At 44.0% G+C, this 18,604-nt stretch overlaps 2 protein-coding genes across 5 annotated transcripts; one reads left to right on the top strand and one right to left on the bottom strand.

The window, feature by feature from the left end:
• Window positions 1-1,604: 1,604 nt before the first annotated feature.
• lyl1 (LYL1 basic helix-loop-helix family member) lies at window positions 1,605-8,927 on the top strand. Of its 3 annotated transcripts, XM_030094245.1 has the most exons (5): window positions 1,606-2,179; window positions 3,221-3,618; window positions 4,001-4,717; window positions 7,000-7,100; window positions 8,057-8,927. In XM_030094245.1, the coding sequence occupies exons 3-5, from the start codon at window positions 4,014-4,016 to the stop codon at window positions 8,572-8,574; spliced, it is 1,323 nt and encodes a 440-aa protein (XP_029950105.1). In that variant the 5' UTR covers window positions 1,606-2,179; window positions 3,221-3,618; window positions 4,001-4,013; the 3' UTR covers window positions 8,575-8,927. The 3 variants fall into 3 exon arrangements, with proteins under 3 accessions (XP_029950103.1, XP_029950105.1, XP_029950104.1); XM_030094243.1 differs by lacking the exon at window positions 3,221-3,618 and having other exon boundaries at window positions 1,605-2,179; XM_030094244.1 differs by having other exon boundaries at window positions 1,607-2,179; window positions 3,221-4,717.
• Window positions 8,928-10,846: 1,919 nt separating this feature from the next.
• On the bottom strand, window positions 10,847-17,508 carry LOC115391020 (uncharacterized). Of its 2 annotated transcripts, XM_030095108.1 has the most exons (8): window positions 17,252-17,508; window positions 15,925-16,232; window positions 15,677-15,787; window positions 15,245-15,367; window positions 14,523-14,868; window positions 14,347-14,406; window positions 13,898-14,253; window positions 10,847-13,682 (listed from the first exon to the last, which is right to left on the bottom strand). In XM_030095108.1, exons 2-8 carry the CDS (start codon window positions 16,228-16,230, stop codon window positions 12,123-12,125), a joined length of 2,862 nt encoding a protein of 953 aa, XP_029950968.1. In that variant the 5' UTR covers window positions 16,231-16,232; window positions 17,252-17,508; the 3' UTR covers window positions 10,847-12,122. The 2 variants fall into 2 exon arrangements, with proteins under 2 accessions (XP_029950968.1, XP_029950969.1); XM_030095109.1 differs by lacking the exon at window positions 14,347-14,406.
• Window positions 17,509-18,604: the final 1,096 nt, after the last annotated feature.

Below are 18,604 nucleotides of genomic sequence, written 5' to 3'. Positions count from 1 at the left end.
AGAAAACGATAATCCCAGAGGATCTCTCTCTGTCCCTTGTGTAGCTTTTTTATGTGCTACAGGCAAATTCACGCAGCATCTGCAGGCAGAACGGTGCCACTACAACGTTCTTCTGGCACACAGAGCGTGACCAACTGGAACCACAGCTGTCACAGGCAAAACACTGTGACGGCCAATAGATGACACTGTCTGCTCCCAAACTCCACTGATCTATGCTGTTTTGGTTCATTCGGACCCAACAGATATCATTTATAATGACGAAGAAAGCAAAGATGTACAAAAAAAAAAAAAAAAATTACAATTCTGATGACGGCGGCGGCGGTGGTGACAGACTTGTTGCGTATTTGCAGCTTTCTTTCCCAGGACCTTGAAGGTCATGAAACTGTAAAGCCTTTATAATGTTTGTGTTTCAGTCTGTCTAAGAAGGAAATGACTGAGGGAATGTAAAAGAAGTACTGACCCTGAGGTTGAGAGAGAGAGAGAGAGAGACGGGTGAGTCCAGCGGAGAGAGGGCGAGAGATAGACTGAGGAAGGAAGTTCGAGGCTCTCGCAGAGGAAAGTTACCACCATGACGATGTGTGTGTCGGTCATCAGTGACACAGGTGTGCTCTCATCTGTTACAAGTCTGACAAATAAAACGTCTATTTATGTATTTATCAAACCAAAGGTGATGATGGTGACATTTCTTAGATATCTGCAGGATATTTGATTAATTTATTATATTTCCTAAAGCCCAAGACGACAAACTCAATATATCAATAAATGTTCAAAATGTAATAAATTTATGGGAAGGAGGTTCATCCTGACCACAAGATGCCACTTTTTGAATAAAACCATTCTCAACTGTTAAATACTTTTCCATCTAAATGCGTCTTTATCCTCTGAACACAGGCAAAAATGTGCTGCTGTCAAAACATCAGGGGGATTTTTTTAATACACGAGAGCACAAACTTTCAAAATGAACATATTACAGTGGGGATTACTACTGCAACAACACATCATCGGTAGGGTAAAACTAACCTGTCTCACGCCGTCGCTATGAACGCTTGGCCGCCACAAGCCAGTGATCCCTGTCGTAACTTCTCTGACACCTCCTGCTTAAAACCCAAAACGTCAGAAGGATCGTGAGGCCCCGCTTTCACGGTCTGTACTCATTTCCCCACTGATCATGTCATCTGTGTTGACGTATGCTCTATGTTTGTTCACATGCGAGTGAAGCGCCATACCGCATATAACACCGAGACACAGAAATGTGGCTGCATAGATTTTGTTGGAAACGGCCCAGATTTTTCCAAAGCCTGGGACTGACCAGTCTAGTGAGGTGTCAGTGTGTGCATGCATGCTTGGAGCCGCGAACCTGCCTGTCCGTGTGTGTGTGTGTGTGTGTGTGTGTGTGTGTGTGTGTGTTGGTATTGGTGGTGGTGGAGGAGGAGGGGTGGTGGAGGTTCCTTATCTCCAGGCCACAGGCAGCTTTTGAGGTCCTTATCAGCAGCCACCATATTGTAGTCGCACATCCTCTTGTCCAGCAGGGAGCGGAAAACTCTCCTTGCAACATGGTTCCCTCTCTCTCTCTCCCTCCCTCCCTCCCTCTCCCCCGTCTCTCATTCTCTCTCCCACCTCACATTTGCCAGTACCAGAACTCTGGCAACCAACTCGAGCATTGTGTCTTCTTGGCGAAGGGAAGGACAGACAGGACGGTGGAAAACCGAAAGAAAGAGAGAGAGAGAGATGGAGAGAGGTTAGGATGACATATGGACGGTGGGATGGCAGGGTCCCACAACATCCAGCTCCAGGTTTAGAGTGTTATCTTCGTTTAAAGGAGCAAATTCCCAACAAAAAAAAACAAACATGTACGTTTCCACTGTGTTTTGGCATCGATGCGACTTCATATCGCTGCGACTTTTTCTTTTTTCGAATTTTTCTTTTATAATTCTCCATCATGGTTTTTAATCTCGTGCTGCATCTAAAACCCGAGTGTCAGACAGTTTGGCTCCAACTCTGAGACATGAGGGATTGACAGACAGACGCTGACAGGCTGCAGACGAGCGTGCGCGACCTGGAGGAGGAGGGAGAGGACGTCAGGCACCGAGCAGATACAACATGTGCGCTCAGATCACTTGAACTCTGACGGATTCCGTATGAGTAACAGAGGAGCGGCGCCGCACGTCACCATGTATCTGTGAGTATTTAGAACGACTTACTCTTTCACATTTTATCATATTCTTAACAGCACGCAAGTGGTTTGCAGACTGTAAACATGTTTAAATACCAATATAGACTGTTTGACAGAGATTTCTGTCAAATTCATCAGACGTCAAACGATGTCAATGAGTATCACTGAGAGATATTAGGTGTTCATCAGTTATTTGACGATAATGAAGTTATTTAATTTAAATTTAAAAGAGCACTATGTTTTCTCATTATATTGGATGGTAAATGTTTTATTACTGTCAAGCTTTTCAGAAGGAACAATATTTTTATAGCAGCTGAATATCTACAGCATTTGGCACATACAATATCATAAACAGTACTGCATAGAGGAAAGAAAAAGAAAGACAAAATGATGAAGTTACCCTTTAATATGAGTTAAAATTAATATTTTAACTGATTTATGAAGTACTGCATGTAGCAAGCATGAAAAATAAGTAAATATCAATACATTTATCATGATAATGATGCTCTCTGTTGTGACTTTGAAGTTTTGCTTTTTCAACTGAATTTCATATTTTCTATGTTCATGTGTTATCATGCAACCTTTTTCTGAGGTTGTTTTTATCTATTAAATAGATTTACTTTATATTAAAACATAAAGATTGCATCACTATTATTAAAATCGCAAGTTTTGTTTTTGCACATCATTGTGAGAGGCGGAAGTGTCCAAAATAAAGACGTGAGCATTTGCAAAGGCAAAACAGGAACAATTTGCGATTGCAAAACCAGAGAAAATCTAAGAGCACGATGCCTCACAAAGCAGAAACCTGGCATATGTTTCTGTTCACATGCAGTAAAATACTACACCGTACTATCAAACGTGTTTTATGAAATTAAACTATGAATCTAAATCACCTGAATTTTGACTTTTTAAAAATACAGTAGCAGGTTTTTCCAGACGAATGGAGCAAAAGAAGTTGCGTTGTGGGGCGTAAACTGACCTTTAGGCATATTTTTATCTTACACCTGTGTATACTTTTTTTCCCTCTCTCTTTCTTTTGTTCAACAGACTCTTTGATATCAATCCAATCTTTGGGGATCTGGGACTTTTTCAATCCTTTAAAGAATTTTGACTCACATCCTTAAAATACACGCAGACAGACAGTCAGACAGACTCATTAAACGCAGCCCTCTGGAGACTTATTCAAAACCTTTGAATGAGTTTGCGGCTCAGGATGTACTGTAAGAGAAATCCAGACATCCAGTTCCCATCGAGCCATGCCGGTCACCTCCGCTGCACCCGGAGCCGCAGACTGCAGCACTGAGGCAGCTCCCAGTGCGAGAACCGCAGCGAACTGAAGCCAACGCACGAGCGCCACTGGGACCTTCTGCAAGGCTGAAATGAGTGAATGGACTCAGATTCATGCTGACGTTACAGTCAGGGACAAGAATTATAACTGATCAATGGTATGAAAAGTCACAGTTAGGTTGAGTTTCAGTATCTTTCTCAGACATGTAAGAAGAGTGAGTGTACAGACCGTGAAGCTCTAAAAATCTGAAGTATAAAATAAAAAGACATTCATGTTAACACAGAAACTATTGCAAGTTTGTCAGATTAAAACCCACATTTCATAAGAGGTAGATAATTTAAATGGATTTGCATAATAGCAGATCAAAGATAAAGAAATCGTAACGTACACTCATTTAACAGATTTGCTGACAGATGTTTGAAGGAGACAGCTCGACTAACTGCAGCTGGCGGACATGAGAGCCATCGTACTTCTGAAAGTCATATAGAAACACAGCAGGGACGACAGACCACACTGAGCCGCGCTGCCGTCTCCTCCAGAGACCTCACCACCATGATGGAGAAGCTGAACCGTAACGCTCCACCTGCCTCGCCTTCCGACCTGCCCCGGCTGTCCTCCTCCTCCTCTGCCGAGTCCTCGCCATCCTGCTGCTCCGTGGAGCAGGAGGCTCCCGTCCAGAGCCGGACTCTATCGGCCACGGACGCCACCGACGGCCCACACCCGGCTAACGAGGCAGGACCCGAGGGACGCACGGACGTCTCTGCTGCTGCTGCTGGAGTGGTCCAGCCACCCATCACCCCGTCGGAGGGGTCACCACCACAGCCTCGTGTGGCGGATCCAGAGGAGGACGAGGGAAAACGAGGGCCAAAGAGCATCACCACCCCTCCTGAGTCAACCACCGGGTCACCCACCCTGTCCTCTCCACCGCCACTACTGCCGGCACCCGCCAAGACCTCCCCGTGCCCCCTGCCCCCTCCTCCAGCCTCCAGCGCGCCCATCCCTTCATCATCCTCTCCTCTTCCTCCCCACATCCCAGTCATCAGCCTCGGTCACAGTAAGCCCCCGCTCCCTCTGCCCAACACCCCGCTGACGGCCCTCCACCCGATCCCCGCCCTGCTCCAGGGGGACATCCGGCGCAGCCACCTGTCCTGCCTGCCGGTGGCCGGCTCCTCTGGGGGCCCCGGGGGGCCCCCGGCCGCCTCTCCAGGGCCTCCTCTGCCTCAGCAGTACCTGCCTGCTCACCCCTTCTTCACCAGGTGAGGCTCCACCAACTCCACTTCACCAGGATTTCTTAAAATCCAGAACAAATCAAGATCAATCCAGAACAAACTCATTCAATGTCCTGCAGAGGCGGTGCTGGAAACTCCAAATGGGTTCCAGCAGTTTCAGACACTTTTTTACCGTGATGAGTATTTTAATGGCCAAAATATAGCCTTATAATATAAAACTTCCTACAAAATTTGTCATTTAAAAAAAAAAAACAAAAACATTTTGTTCTGATTATCATTGTTATTATTAGGGCAGAATAACAGTCTGACCACATTATATGTTGTTTCGCTTAATTCTGTGGGCCTCATTTTGAATGTGTCGCAGATAAAATAGATCAATAACAAGTCCAGAGACACACTAAAGAATGTTGGGTTATTTTGGTACCCCAGTTTATGTGTTGCTAGTATTAAGTTACATTTTTGGGGTAACTTTTATGAAGAGTAACCAATTTGCTGGGTTGTAGGGCTATTATTTTAACCCAATTTCTGGGTTTTCAAGGTTATGCACCATTTTTGGGTTGTTTTTCAGAGAGGAACCCATTTTGGGGTTATAGGCTTGTTTATTGTTATTAAAGTATTTTTTTTCTCTTTTTTTTAAAGGGAGCATATTATGGAGTAATCTCATTAACATTTAGAATCACACATCTTATGCACATGAAATGCAGCCTCTACCTTTTAAAGTGGTATTAAATACTTTAGCATGGTGTACGTGATGACCATGCACGGCAATGTTGGTGGTAATAATAACAATAATAATAATAATAATAATAATAATAATGATAATAATAATAATAATGGTTGTACATCATTTAAAATAAATTCTAAAACTGCAATGGGCCTGGAGTCTGAGATGAAGAAGGAGAAGAAGTGCAGTGGGCAGAGTTACTACATACACATTCTTGCAGAAATTGTCATTCAAATTTTTTGCTTTTATTGATTTTAAGTGTATTTCTAATGGAATAAAAATAATTCTGATAAGTAGTTGGGAAGGAATAGGACGAACCAGGGGTAAAATTTATTTAATAATCTTGTTAAGATCACACCTGGCAAAGTGGTTAGTGCTCTAGCCTCATAGCAAGAATATTCTGGATTCAAATGCTGGCTAAGTGACAAGCTACTAAATTGATCTGGGTGGAGTCTGCCTCCACCCATATGAAGCTGGGGTTGGCTCTAAATAAAAACAACAATCCAACCTATTGGGTTAAAATTAACGCAAAACAGGGGTTCGTCCTTTTCCATATCAGCATTTGGGTTGAAATTGGGTTATTTTTTTAACCCAACTGTTTTTAGTGCACAGAAGAAAATTCACCTCTTGAGTAATTCTGGCACATTCGCAACGTATTTGCCTAAAATGAAGGTCTGTCGATGTCTATCTTGTAAAACCTGGTACATTACAGTGTCCTCACATCGGATGATGCCGCTTTAGTAGTAACAATGGCAAAGTTTCAGTTTCATATAAAACCTCAACTGCAGGAATCCCATGATTAATAGCGGCTACGCTGTTATGTGAGAATGACAGCAGGATGTCTGCAGTCATGAAGGAACCCCACACTTCTCACGAAAAACTTACCCAACATGGCATTTGGTTATCGAGCAGAATCACCCACTGTCTGTGCGTTTAGTGCCAAAAACCTCAAGCTACTGCTTTTAAAACTATACACCCAATTTTTAATTGCAGCTAAATTCAGTCATTAAGCTGACAAAAGGCCACAAAAACAAACCTTTTCAAGCTCTTTTTTGGGCTCAGTGAATTGGCAGCTCCTCGCTTGCTCTCATGAAGAAAGGCGTTCATTTGCAGTCTTTATCAAAGCCCTCCTACTGTTCATCTATTCTCTACTCCAAAAAGGATTTTCCACACAGTTTCTCATAGTGTAAAAAGAAGAGCATCCACGACGTGAAAAGTGGGGCTTCTCTCACAGTGGCTACATCTATGGCTTCCCCATCTGTCATGGAGGCCTGGGAATTAGATTCTCTCCCCTCTTTTCTCTGGTTTGTTTGTAGCAGGAGGCATTGATCTATTTCATCCCCCCGAAGTCGAAACAGCTAGTAACCAGGCTTAATGAGACTGGGCTGCATCTCGGCATGCCCGCTCGATCAGCAGCAGCATCATAATCACACTGCCGTTAACGGCATCCACCACCTTCTCGCTTTCTCCATCCGCTATGAGAAGCTGACATTTGTGTAAACATATTTTTTCTTCTTTTCAAATTCGACTGCATTGTGCCTGGACTGATTGTGGATATAATGAAATTATTTGTTTGTCTTTCCAGTTCGTACCTGGGCCCAGCAGGAGGGGGAAGCTATGGCGTCCTCAACAGCAGCCGCATCAAGAGGAGACCGCCGTCACACTTCGAGATGGAGATTACTGAATGTGAGTCTCCTACAACCGAACAAACGAGTGTGTCAGAGCCAAAATAACGACAGTTAGTGTTTCAAAACTCTACAGCAGGAATTATGTTATCGAAAGCAGAAAGCTCAACACAGTTGGGAATTTTCTGATTGGCTTTAGTGAAAATAAAATTTCGTGCAATAATCGATCTTTCCTTATTTTCCCATTCGTCAACGTGTGTGTGTTTTCTTGACCTTTTGAAGAGGAACTTACGCATTTCTGTAACTTTGGTGTTTCTTCCCTTATCTTTCAAATTAGTCAGTGTAAACTGATGAAAATGACTGGCATAAACAAGTATCTTCGCTAACATGTTGGTGTGCTGCTACTTTCTACCTCTGCTTGCTGGCCGGTGCACCAGAATGATGAATGAAATGAAGCATGCTGCAGAACGTAAGCACCTTCCACAAAAAATAGTGACGGCAGATCAATTGTCCAATGCTTTGAGCAAGGCAAGCTTAACTGTATACCAACATTCACGCACAAGGTAATTCAAAGAGCTTCACAAAGGCAAAGAAATAAATACAATTACACAGAAAGTAAGGACATTAATAAAAGAGCATTAAAAAGAAAAAAGCAATTAAAACAGGAGAATAAATAGTTAAGACTTCAACAGTTTGGAAATAATACGTCACACAGTAGGAGAGAGGAAACAGAAATCCTCTGAGATATAACCATTGAATTGAATTTTGGTAAATAGTAAATCGTCATTTTGGTGCTTATACTAATGTATCCACTATCATTTGTTGTGAATGCTTTGTTAAAGACAGAAGTGTTTTTGATCAGGCTCTCTTTACGGCGGTGAAGCATCACCTCTTGACGTTGTACAGAGAACTGATGGCAACATGTTGAGGATCGGAGAGCTTGAAGTTTTAACAATAGCTGTCGAACAATTAAAAAAAACACATATCTTGTGCTTACATGTAGTGTTTCTTTACCAGGTCCTCCTCAAAAACTGGCCCGCCGTGTCTTCACCAACAGCCGTGAGCGGTGGCGGCAGCAGAACGTGAACGGGGCGTTCTCCGAGCTGAGGAAGCTCATTCCGACGCACCCGCCCGACAAGAAGCTCAGCAAGAACGAAATCCTGCGCCTGGCCGTCAAGTACATCAACTTCCTGGTCACGCTGCTCAACGATCAGGCTCAGGACAAGAGCAGAGAATCATCCGAGGACGAGGGGACGGCCACGGCGCTGGACAGTCACAAAGCGGACCCTCTGTTTCGGTGCGACAGCCCCGCTCCGCCGCTCTCGGCCCGTCCCGCCACGGCGTCCTCCCGCAGGGACAGAGACTCAACGGACTCGGTCATCGCCCTGGCCAATTCCCCGGCCACGTCCAGTTGCTATGGAGACACGGACAGCGAAGAAAGCTTTGGGGCTAAGCCCTCCCTGGTGACGCATGGCATTCTCGGAAAGGTCAAGGGTCAAATAAGGCTGGTGGCAACCACAAACGACGAGCGGTGACACTGAAGGAGAGAACGCCGCTGTAGCTCCGAGTGTCACTGACAGATGACTTTAAATACCCACAGTCCTCCGGGAGCTGGTCGCTCTGCGCTTCCAGATCAACTCGTGAACAGTGTGAAGGAAGATGATATTTCTCCTCGGAGGCATTTTGCAGTTTTTCTTTGTGTGTGTTTTTCAGGCATGTTCAAATTCAAACTCAGTGCATCAACCTGTGGTTTGGGGCAACTGGAGCAATGAAGCGTCGCTCAATATTGAAAATCGATGTGCATTTTGTGAAAAAAAAAAGAAAAAGAAAAAAGAAAGAAAATGCCATAATGATCCTATGGTAAAAGTGAGTCCTCTGAAAGTAGCAATATGGATCCTGAACGACGAATGTCAGGTTGGATGATCACACAGTAAATTGTCAATGAAACTCAAGATGTTGAAATCTGCTCCTGTAGGCAAATAAAATCCCAAATTCTAATAAGTAAGACTAAAAATCTACATCGTGCCAGTGTGTTTGCAGTCTTCAGTTTACATGTAAATAAAAGGTCGTGATTTTCACTGGGTGTTGCGCTCTCTTGTGTGCCTGCAGCACGGCGGGCTGTCATGCGTTTCAAGGTGCCGTTTTCAATGTTGCTGCCGTCCTTTGCTGTCAGAGAAATAAACCTGGTGGTCCCTCCCTGACGTTGTGACACACTTGTACCAGACAGAAATAAAGTGTGTTTAAGTTTGTTGTTCCTTATTTGACATCCTCTTACTGCTCTCCAAAGACAGTCAGCACGATTTCTCAACACATCCAAATGTTTTCAGCTCTCAGAATAGGGAACGTTTCCTTCAAAAGTTCCTCCTCAGTTAAGAACAAATCTCAGTGTCAGATTATCCAAAGAAAAAGGTGTTCAGTGGAATATTTACATTTCCTTAATGAGGCCATGATAGGAATGCTAAATCCTTCTATCTGATTTGGAGAAGTTATTTTAAGTTTTTGTGCTTTTCACAATGCGAGTCTTAAATGCCTCCAGTGACGAGAGGCTGAAAGCAACATGCACGTCTCCAAAAAGGCTTTTTTTTTTTCATCCGAAGTTTGCGCAAGAATTCCAAAGTATCTGTTAAAGAAGCAGCCAAAGATTTATGTGACAGTAGCAAATGTGGGTGTGTGGCTGTGTTTGAGGAAGGTTGGGCTGGATGTGGTTAAAGATGGGGTTCAGCACGGTGGTGGAAAGTGAAAAGTTTGTTGGGGGGGGGGGGGTTCAGCTGTTGGGAGCGGCGCTCGTGTTTCTCCGCATGCAAGCATGCTTCGCCCAAGCAAGCGTCCAGGAAATGGTAACAGTTAGTGCTGTCTCATTGACGGCCGGCCTGCTTCCTGGAGGAGGGGTGGAGGTGGTGGCCGTGTAAGCATATGCGTTTGTTGTAACAACTGTTGTACAGGAGACTGGAGAAAGAACGAAAAAAAAAGTGAGAAAACAGCCAGTGGGATGCATTGGGAACCTCAACCCGCCCAGTTTGAGGATCAGACAACAGAAAGAGCCGCTTTCACAACACGGCGATGGCCGCCGCTGCCCGCTCTGCCAGGTTACTTCGTTCTCCCTTCGCTTCGCCTTGAATCCAGAGCGGGTTTCAGGCTCAAACAGGGGTCCAACAGATCATAAGAATACTGTGAATTTTCTGCAACTGAGATATTTTTGCAGAACAATTCTGATACTGACTAATCCAAGAGCTACGATTTGTGAGAACGATACTATTGCGACATGTTTTTACAGACGGCTTCCTCATGCATATCCGATCACATCCAGTAAAGCATGTCTAATGAGTGACACCAACGCCACGCACAGTCACCTGCGATGGCTTTCACCATTATGCAAGCTGCCTCACTGTTTTACCCAACACCCAGTTCAACTGACCCCAGTACGTTTCATTTTTGCACTCATCCAGTTCTGTTTTTCCCTGCCTAGAAATGTATAGTCTTTCAATCATCCTGAATTATTCCGTAATATTACATTTGTAATCATTTTAATTCAGAAACTAGGTATTATTAACATGGTTGCCAATGCTGGGATGTTGATGTTGTATCGCTCGATACAGGAGGCCGTTCAGGGTGATGCCAACTGGCCTGGGATACCCAGATAACGCTGAAGTCTCCTCCTCCTCCAACCTTTCTTTAAGCCTCCCACGCAACACCAGACTGACAAGTATTATGTGATCAGAAAAAAATTCTGAAGTAACTTTTAAAATTGATTTAATTTAACAAATGCAAAGTAGAGCAAAAGTGTTACTGAAAACAAGACAATTTCATCATAAATTTCATTTTAATGAAACAACAAATGTTACAGAAAAAGAGTGACAATATACAACCTCTCAATCAATTTACAGCATTCATTAATAGCTAAAAAGGAAAGAAATCGCATATCAAAGATTTAACAAATACCTGCAATTAATGTTTTTCTGTACAGAAGCAAATGGTCCAGTCGAAAGGCTTCTCAATGCTTCCACTGCTGCTCTATCAAATTAAGGACAGGCACAAATAACAGGGTTCATACACTTTTTCGATGATTTTTCTATGAATTCTCCATAATCTTTCAAATTTAAATGACCAGAAGTTTCATTCTCCACTGAAATTAATGTGTATTCCAGTATTCAAACATAAGGCGCTGCTCAATAAGAAAATATTTGTTGTATAAAAATAAAATTTGCTGTGTATTCCCATCTGCTCATTTTCAGCAGACTCTTACTACATAATACTGAGTTTGTGCACATTTTCACCTTATTTGTTTTTAACATTGCTCTGCAACTAGGAGGCGTTAATATGCATGAAACAAACTCACACACTTCTGCAGTAAACTGGCTGCAGACCTCAGTAACAAAGCTCACGCCACATACAGAATAAATGGACTTAAGGCTAAACAGATGTCTCACTCACGGTTATATTTGGTAATAAATGCTGATAAAGTCTTTATAATGCAGGTGTTATTGTCTTGATATGGCAACAGTCACATGGCCGCTTACAGCTTCATCTCAAGCTTCTCATATCTAATCTGAAACCGATTATCAGAAGGACAAATACAAGATAACCGCTTTCATTGCATCTAATGTTGATGTGTATATTTAAATTCCATGTCATCAGATCCTTTTTGGACGTGGACAATATCTGTCATGACTCCTGAGGCAAAAATCATTGAACGTGCTTCTCGTACACCACTGAAATATTGGCACCGACAATAACTGTATTTGCATTTCCATGACTTTTAGAAAACTTTCAACAAAAAACATGAAACCACAACTTTTCCAAGGTCTGGAAATTATATTCTAAACTTACAAAACTTTTCCAAGATATTCGTGACAGTATGAAACCTGATATAAATCAATCTATCTTGTCAAAATTGCCCCAGGATCAGCTTATTTCCATTTTCGTGGTAAGAACAGATCGTCCTAAAACAGTGGCATGAAAGAAAATATTCTAAGAGCTTATGAATGTACTGCTACTTTGAATTATATATTCCGGTAATACTCAATCAGATGAAAGATATATTTGACAAATTTAAAAATGGTATCCACACACACTGTTCAGTCCGTCATTCAGCTTTTAAAGCTTTCCCTCCTTGCCTGACCACTGCATCAACGCTGTCGTTCACGGATCTCTCAATATTTCTCACAGCTTCATCCGTCTTGTCCGCTGTGCTTCTGCTGCTGAGTTTTCTTCTGCCCACCTCGGTTGCAGCAGATCCAGCAGCTGCCCCAATCACTCCGCCCAGGGGGCCTCCCAAAAACACACCGAGCACCAAACCCAGCACAGCGCCCAGGATGTCCACTTTGGGCACCTGTTTCGCTGTATTCACTATTCTCTCCCACGCTGAACTATCTGCCACCATCTTGACCCCCGCTTTAGCCCCGGAGCCGACCTTCCCCCACACCGGACTCTGTGCCACCTTCTTGGCGCCAGCCCCAACTCTTTTGGACCCGGCTGCCATCAGTTTCGCTCCACTTTTGGCCCCAGAGCCAACCTTTCCCCACATCGGACTCTGTGCCAGATTCTTCGCCCCGGTTCCAATCCCGGCTCCGAGTCGCATGGAGCTGTCTGCCATGATTTTGGCCCCAGATTTTGCCCCCAAACCGACCTTTCCCCACACCGGACTTGACGTCACTGCCTTCGCTCCAGATCCCACCCAGGAAGAACCGTCCACCACCACCTTGGGAACTCGGTCTCCTACGGCTTTGGACACATTTCCAGCGGTAGCCCCCACCTTCCCCCACACCGCGCTGTCAGCCACCATCTTCTGGACGCTTTGTGCACTGGAGCCAACCTGTCCCCAAACTGGGCTGTCTTTTACCTTCTTTGCTCCTTGTCCAACCAAAACAGAGCTATCTGCCAAGAGCTTGGGTAACATCTTTGTAGCCGAACCGATTCTGTCCATAACGGAACGCAGAAGTGACGGTGACAGGGTGGAAGAAGTGATGGGCGGAAGGCTCTCAATATTCATGCCTCCTACACTCCTCTCTGCCTCCTCCCTCGTCTTCTCAATCTCATCCTCTCTCATTTCCTCTTCGTACTCTAAAACTGGCTGCATGTATGAGTAAAGAACCTTGCTTTTAGGATTCTCGAGTCTCTCCTGCTCCCGCTTTTGTTTTTCCTTTGCCAGTTCCACCTGCCTCTGCCTCACTTTGTTCTCCGCCTCTTGAAAAGCGGGGCAGGAATAGCACTGTCCCCCAGCCTCCTTCACCGTCTGCTCTACCTTCTCCAGCAGCTCCGCCACATTCCCCCTCTCCCTCCTGCCTCCCCCTTTCTCCGCCACATGAAACCGATCCCCGCATTTCTCCACCAGCTTCAGCAGGTCCCCCCGCTCGCTGGCGATGTACGCTTCCACGCTGCCGTCTCCTGCCTTCCCGCTCGCTCTCAGCCGATCTGCATGCGTAAACAGGACCACAGTGTGCTTCTGGACCGCCTCCGGGCCGAAGACGTTTTCCAGCGCCCCGAGAGCCTGCAGCTCGGTCTTGGCAGGCAGGTCCACGGGGACGCACAAGAGGAAGGCGTGGGGGCCGGGACTGGCCAGAGCCACGCAGGAGGAGATCTGACTCCGCACCTCATCTGGACTCTGCTCTGTGTTGAACCAGTCTGGCGTATCCACCACTGCCACCTGCAGGTAACAGAGGAAACATGCAGCTATCTCAACAACTCAATTTTGGGAACTCTGCCAGACTGAATTTTTTTTTTTTTTTTTTATGAGCAAAAACAAAAAAGAGGCAAGAAAATTTGGACATTTTAAGGTTTTGGCAACAGTATAAGGTGAAATGATTTCAAAGAATTTGAAATATGCAATCAAACGCCACCTCGATTATTTTAAAGACTGACCTTTCTGCCTTCAATCAGTCCTTTCTTTTTCTCACACTGCTGAGTGATTGAAGTGAGGCTGTCTGGACGAGATTCAAACTCCTCAGCCCCGAGTATGAAGTTACCAGCTGCACTCTTTCCTGCTCCAGATCGCCCAAGCAAGATCAGGCGAAGCTCCGGAGAGGAGGTGGAGGAGGAGGATGAGGATGAAGATGATGAAAGGTATGAGGGAGCCGTAGAGGACGAAGAGAGCAACGAAGACGAGGCAGTAAATGCCGGAGGGGAGGAGGAGGAAGGATGGAAGACAGGCGAGTGAGGGGTGGAGGTGGGTGAAGCCTCCGGTGATCTCTCCTCAAAGCTGTTGATTCTGTGGTGAACTGAAAAACACACAAGTCAAATGTCAGCAGCATGGAAGTGTGCATGTTTCACATTTAAATGACCTGTAAATAACATCAAGTCCTGTGACTCACAAGTAGAGACTATTTTCGGACTCGATTTAGTGTCAGAAATTTGTGAGAGCAGAGCTCCATCTACAGAGGAAAACAGAGAGAAGCATGTCAGAGCTCTACTCTTTTTTTCCCAACTCAGTTTTGTTTTGCTTAATAAAGTAAGAATATCAGATTATAAAAATAACCGCTAGTTTTACCTGCATTCAGTTTGAAACTGGGTGTCCGGTTCAGCTGCGGACGCTCGCGCGTCTCTGAATATGACTGTCGCTCTGGTGTTGGACTCGAATAAACCCCATTGGACATTCTTTCTTCCATTTCATGTCTTTCTTTCCTCGTCCTTTCCAAGATTGTCACATGCTCCACGTCTCGAAGTGTTTCTGTGTATGGACTGGATGATGATTCGATTTCCCTCAATTTTGCTGCTTTTTGAGCTCTAAAACTTTCCAAAATCTCTTCTTTCCGTTGCTTCACTTGTCTCTCGAGCTCTCTCTCATGTGGCGATTTCATATGGAATACTCCATGTTTCTGCACCAAATCGTCAACCTGAGACCAGAATAAACATATAGAATAATCCTTTTATTAACCATTTAAGATACAGGAAACAGAAAATGACATTTTTCCATGAATCTGGGGATATTTGCTGAACTGAAGCATGGAATTAAAGTGATTATTAACGTCCAAACCAGTCCTGCCTACATCTGGGTGTTAAATTACAAGCGTGAAGCAGGGTTGTGCTTAGAAAGACACCATGCAACATTTTCTCAGTACAAACTGCAGATCAGACACCAAAACATGCAGAAAAAAGGAAAGAAAATGCCTATCAAAATGTGAATGTCTACATCTACACTCTACTCAAAGTCAACAGACAAAATAGTCTGTTGACAGCATATTTTACTGAAGTGCTAAAACATGTTGTTACCTTCTCCAGCAGCTCCCGGACTTGCCGTCTCTCCTGGCGCTGACGATTGTTAAAAACATGGTACCTGCCTCCACAGCGCTCGATCATTTGCCTCAGGCCTGGGTGTTCTCTCTGCAGGTATTCCTGTGGGAAGGACATTTGGTTTGTGTGAATTCTGACTTCTGAAATCTGTTTTTATTTCCTCTCTCTGCTGCTTTGCTCCAATATTTTTGGGTTGAATATTTGAATGTGAGAAAACAAATCATGAGCAACTGGCAGGATACAAATGCCCAACTCCCATGCCTTTTTGTTTAAAAACTATCAGATCTGAAACAAAAGACATTAATTTTACTATTAATTTTTTAAGTTAAGACACTTCAGGCCTCATACAAATAATTACTCTTGAAATACTTTGAATTTGTCCCTGAATTAAAGAGGTTACATCCTCAATACCTCTGCTGTTTTTCCCATCAAGTAGTCGCCACATGTCAGCAGGACCAGGGTGTGATTCAGCACGTCTTCGCCGAACAAGTCCTCCAGCTCTGCAGGCACACGGGCCTCCATCTGGGAGGAGAGCAGGCAGACGGGTCAATAATCTGACCGGATTTACAAGATCGATGACTCTAAAAATCATCAGTGATCACTGCATCGACTAAAATTCAAAATGCTGGAAGTTAAAAGTAATCTGAAGATAAACGAACCTCGGTGAACTGACTGACAGGCACCAGCAGCAGAACGGCGTGCGGGCCCGGCTCCAACATGGTGATCGCTCGCTCCGTCTCCTTCTTCACGTCGTCGTCCATCTTCCCACCGATCCAGTACCACCTTGGCGCCTCCACCAGGCTCACACTCCTGCCCTCGGTGTTGCCCTCGCGCAGCTGGCAGCTCCGGGGCATACCGGTGGAGACGGGCGCCAGCCAGTTCAGGATCGTGTCGGCAGACGAGGTCTTTCCACATCCAATGTTCCCCAAAAGGACCAGCCTCAGCTCTGGGCTTGAAAAACTCATACCTGACACAAGGGGAAGAAAGAATCAGGTGCAAATTTTGGATCGAACTCAACTCCTAATACTATCAAAAATCTGTACTGATGTTATGTATTTGATGCCTTGTCCCTAACAATTAGTGATGGTTTTACATTTTGAACAAGGATTTATTTTCCTCTTTGCTGCACGTATTAAAAAGCAATATTGTGGATTCGTAACACGTGATTTAATCTGAAGGTCTATGATGAGATAAGTTAAACATGAAAACAGAGCCAAAAATAGCAGGAAAACAAATACCTACTGAGGTAGGTGTTTGTTCATTCAACCACGCGAGTCTGGAACTCATGGAAGATGTGACGACTTTCAGGTTTGATCGCCTTCGACGTTCCATAAATTGCTGGAAGTAGTTTTTTTGTTTCTAAATTCCTTTTGCTCCATGTCTGCTGCATAACCTCCTTTTCATGTTTATTTAACTTATACAGAAAATGGATGCTACACATCAAGGCCATATTTCAAAACATTGAACAGATTCAGTTCTGCTCAATCTTTCCACTTCAGTTAACAAGAACTATAGTAATTGATAACAACCAGGACTGCGCTCGGTTTTCATTTCACTTGCACCTCTTTTTTTTTCCTCTTACATCTCTCTTTTCTCAGACAGCTTGCCACGCCTTATTAATCCTGTTAAGCTGCATTCTACCTGTGACCCTTTAAATGTGGAAAACTGGACAAACACAAAGAACATCAACCTAGAAACCTACAGAAGACTGAAAATACAGCATGGCACAATCAGTGTGATGATACACATCTTGTAAGACAGTTAAATGTAGTTAGACGATTGTCTCCGGCTGTCGGATTTGTTAAAGCTTACGACACAAAAAGCAACTGAAGTAACTGAGCGTGGCTCAGAACAGTAACAGTGTGTTGATGAAACTTTATAAGATTACCATTACTCAACCACAGCTCCACCAAGTAAAGAGACAATATTGTGACAACTATCTCTACTTGTAGTTTCATGAATTAAAAGATAAAGAAGTATACTCACTCAGGCAGTTGTGGTCTTGAGCATTTAAGTAACGTCTGTTTCGTCGGTGCGTCTCTCTCTCTCTCAGAAACCTTCAGTACATCCTGATTCCTGGCCGATCGCCGAAATGCACCTCCTCAGGTGGGATTTGTCGAGTCAGGGTGGAACCCCGTCGCCACTCCCAGCTTTAAATGAACGCACACGTGAACACGCACTCCTAACTATATATTTTTTTTGTGCACAACAGGTTTCTTTGTGTTGCAGCCGCTGAGCATACCGAGGCGGGGCGGAGTGTGTGAACCGTTCCAACTCTTGTTTTATCCGCCGCACCCAAGAGGTGTCAAAACTCATGGACGGCTGTCGTCTTGTGCTTATAGTTGCTAAGATTGACAGCAGCTAACTTAACCCAGTAAATATGTATTTGCTTTGCACAGATAGGAATGGGGATGCATCACAGACGGACGACAGCGAAGAGGAAGAACATCAAAGATAAACCGTGCATTGCTCGTGTTTTGTGTCAGTCACAAGAAAATTCACAAAATGCTATTAGAGCATATTTTGTACGGATTGAATATAATATAAAATATACTAGGTTACAATTTTTTAATCTACCAGTTTGTTGAGATGTATTTTTCTGTTATTGTCAGCATTTAAGGAATTATATTTCATGTCCAGTTGAGGTCGTAGGGTCAGGTTTTTTTTTTTTGTTTTTTTTTTTGGGGGGGGGAGCTTGTAATAAACTGTTCAACAAACCAATCTCAGTCTCTTGAAAAATGCTGCTGTCGTAACAGTTCATATAGTAAAAAAAGGCGTGTTTTCCGTGTCTTTATCATTCTACTGTAACTCAGGAGTTACAGATCAGCTTGTGAGGGCCGACTTATTTAAAGAAATGCTTCAGTCAGTCATACAGCATGATGTATGACCATTATGCTTAATTACAATGTTTTTTGGGATTTATTGTGGTGTTGATACTGAAACGGTGTCGCTGTTTCAGAGAGCTTCAGTGGTGTCTGAGTCACTAACTGAAAATCTTGCATGACGAAGAGATCAAACATTTGTTTTAATGGAGAACGAAACCACAGCAGCACGCTGGCGTAACTAAACAGAAACATTTGTGATAAACACGATAAAGTCTCCACAAAAAAAAAAAAAAAAAAACAGCCGAGTCTTCAGCCGTCACTCACAGCCCAGGCATCAGATACGCAATATTGTCCAGAGTGGAGGGCTTAAAGAGAGGTTTAAAAAAAAAAATCTCACTTAAGTGATCACTCGTTGGTTGAACACCATCTAAAAAAATGTGGTGTATGCACTGTGGCTGTGTGACTCACCACGGTGTCTTCCGTGCAGCCACTAAGCTCTGGTATCTGCGCGGCG

This window comes from Salarias fasciatus, chromosome 6 (assembly GCF_902148845.1).
Source record: "Salarias fasciatus chromosome 6, fSalaFa1.1, whole genome shotgun sequence".
Taxonomy (NCBI): domain Eukaryota; kingdom Metazoa; phylum Chordata; class Actinopteri; order Blenniiformes; family Blenniidae; genus Salarias; species Salarias fasciatus.
Note: the sequence above shows the minus strand (reverse complement) of the source record. Positions and strands in the feature narration are given on the sequence as shown.

Bases quoted from the DNA above. Each gene is read 5' to 3' on its own strand.
- lyl1 (XM_030094243.1), top strand. From the start codon at position 2,139: ATGAGTAACAGAGGAGCGGCGCCGCACGTCACCATGTATCT. The intron at 4,718-6,999 runs GTGAGGCTCCAC...TTGTCTTTCCAG, and splicing joins GCTCACCCCTTCTTCACCAG to TTCGTACCTGGGCCCAGCAG. The intron at 7,101-8,056 runs GTGAGTCTCCTA...TTTCTTTACCAG, and splicing joins CGAGATGGAGATTACTGAAT to GTCCTCCTCAAAAACTGGCC.
- LOC115391020 (XM_030095108.1), bottom strand. From the start codon at position 16,230: ATGAGTTTTTCAAGCCCAGAGCTGAGGCTGGTCCTTTTGGGGAACATT. The intron at 15,788-15,924 runs GTTCGTTTATCT...CTCTCCTCCCAG, and splicing joins CTGTCAGTCAGTTCACCGAG to ATGGAGGCCCGTGTGCCTGC. The intron at 14,407-14,522 runs GTAAAACTAGCG...TTTCCTCTGTAG, and splicing joins CAGTTTCAAACTGAATGCAG to ATGGAGCTCTGCTCTCACAA.